Genomic DNA, 1046 nt, shown 5'->3' on the forward strand with positions numbered 1-1046 from the left:
ACATCCGAATGCCAGAACGCTGTGTGAACGCAGGCAACTGTAACACAGATTACAGTCTGTGGCTCAATGGTTCTCACCCTCAGATAGAGGATGGAGAGGTGATCATGGAGGTCTGTGCTAGCACATTGTATGACTGCTGCTATTTCGAATCAATACCCATCAGAGTCAAAGCTTGCCCAGGCGATTACTATGTCTATGAACTTGTGAATCCACAGTATGGGTGTTCAGGATACTGCACAGGTACTGTTTTTCTAGCTTTTCAATATATATATTTTTTCTTTAATAAAAATTAGTTTTCAAATTTAATTAAAAGTGATTTTTTCTTTTTCTTTTTAGATATCAGCACAATATCCCTGACAACTTCCACTTCAGCTCCATCTACGTTTAGTGGATCCAGCCTTTCCATGTGTAGGTTGCTAATTAAATAATGAATCGCAGACATTGAAATTTGACTGGGTATTTTTTAAACTCTCATCATTTACTCACCCTCATATCATTCTTTATTCTGTGGAACACCAAATAAATTTTGTACATTTTACATTGTATGGACAAATACACTGAGGTGTATCTCAAAATATTTTTTATGTTCCACAGAATTAGAAACTTCAAGGTTGACTTTTTTTCATCTAAGAAAAAATTGTTCTAACTCTAACAGGTTAGAGGTTCAGACCACAACTATGGCAATAATGACAATGACGCAGAGGAATGATGCTGATTTCATAATGTAGATTTTTTTTCCCCACCCACCTGATGAACATTGGCAGCCCATCAAAATCCGTTTGAAGTTTGTGCTGCAGTTATGTTTACGGCTGTATTTTAGTTCATATTTATATAAAATGAGTAATTTTATAAAATTTTATACGAGTATATAAAAAAATGTAATTGTCCATTAAGTGTAGAATAGACACTAATACAGAAATCATTATAATGATAGTGCTTGGTGTGAACTGGCCTTTTTAGAGTCATGAGACTGTACCAAAAGTGTTCATCAAATGTTCATTTATACAGTTGAGGTCAAACGTTTACATCCCCCTTTCAGAATCTGC

At 34.9% G+C, this 1046-nt stretch overlaps 1 protein-coding gene across 1 annotated transcript; it reads left to right on the top strand.

Annotated features, from left to right (window-relative positions):
- Positions 1-6: 6 nt before the first annotated feature.
- LOC107735901 (pancreatic secretory granule membrane major glycoprotein GP2-like) lies at positions 7-408 on the top strand (the record flags this gene model as incomplete). The annotated part of the gene is made up of 2 exons (XM_016547451.1): positions 7-240; positions 337-408. Coding segments are annotated over exons 1-2 (304 nt in total), but the record flags the coding sequence as incomplete, so codon positions are not given.
- Between the last annotated feature and the right edge of the window lie 638 nt (positions 409-1046).

Source organism: Sinocyclocheilus rhinocerous, unplaced genomic scaffold, assembly GCF_001515625.1.
Source record: "Sinocyclocheilus rhinocerous isolate Xijiao unplaced genomic scaffold, SAMN03320098_v1.1 C36359639, whole genome shotgun sequence".
In the NCBI taxonomy this organism is placed as follows: domain Eukaryota; kingdom Metazoa; phylum Chordata; class Actinopteri; order Cypriniformes; family Cyprinidae; genus Sinocyclocheilus; species Sinocyclocheilus rhinocerous.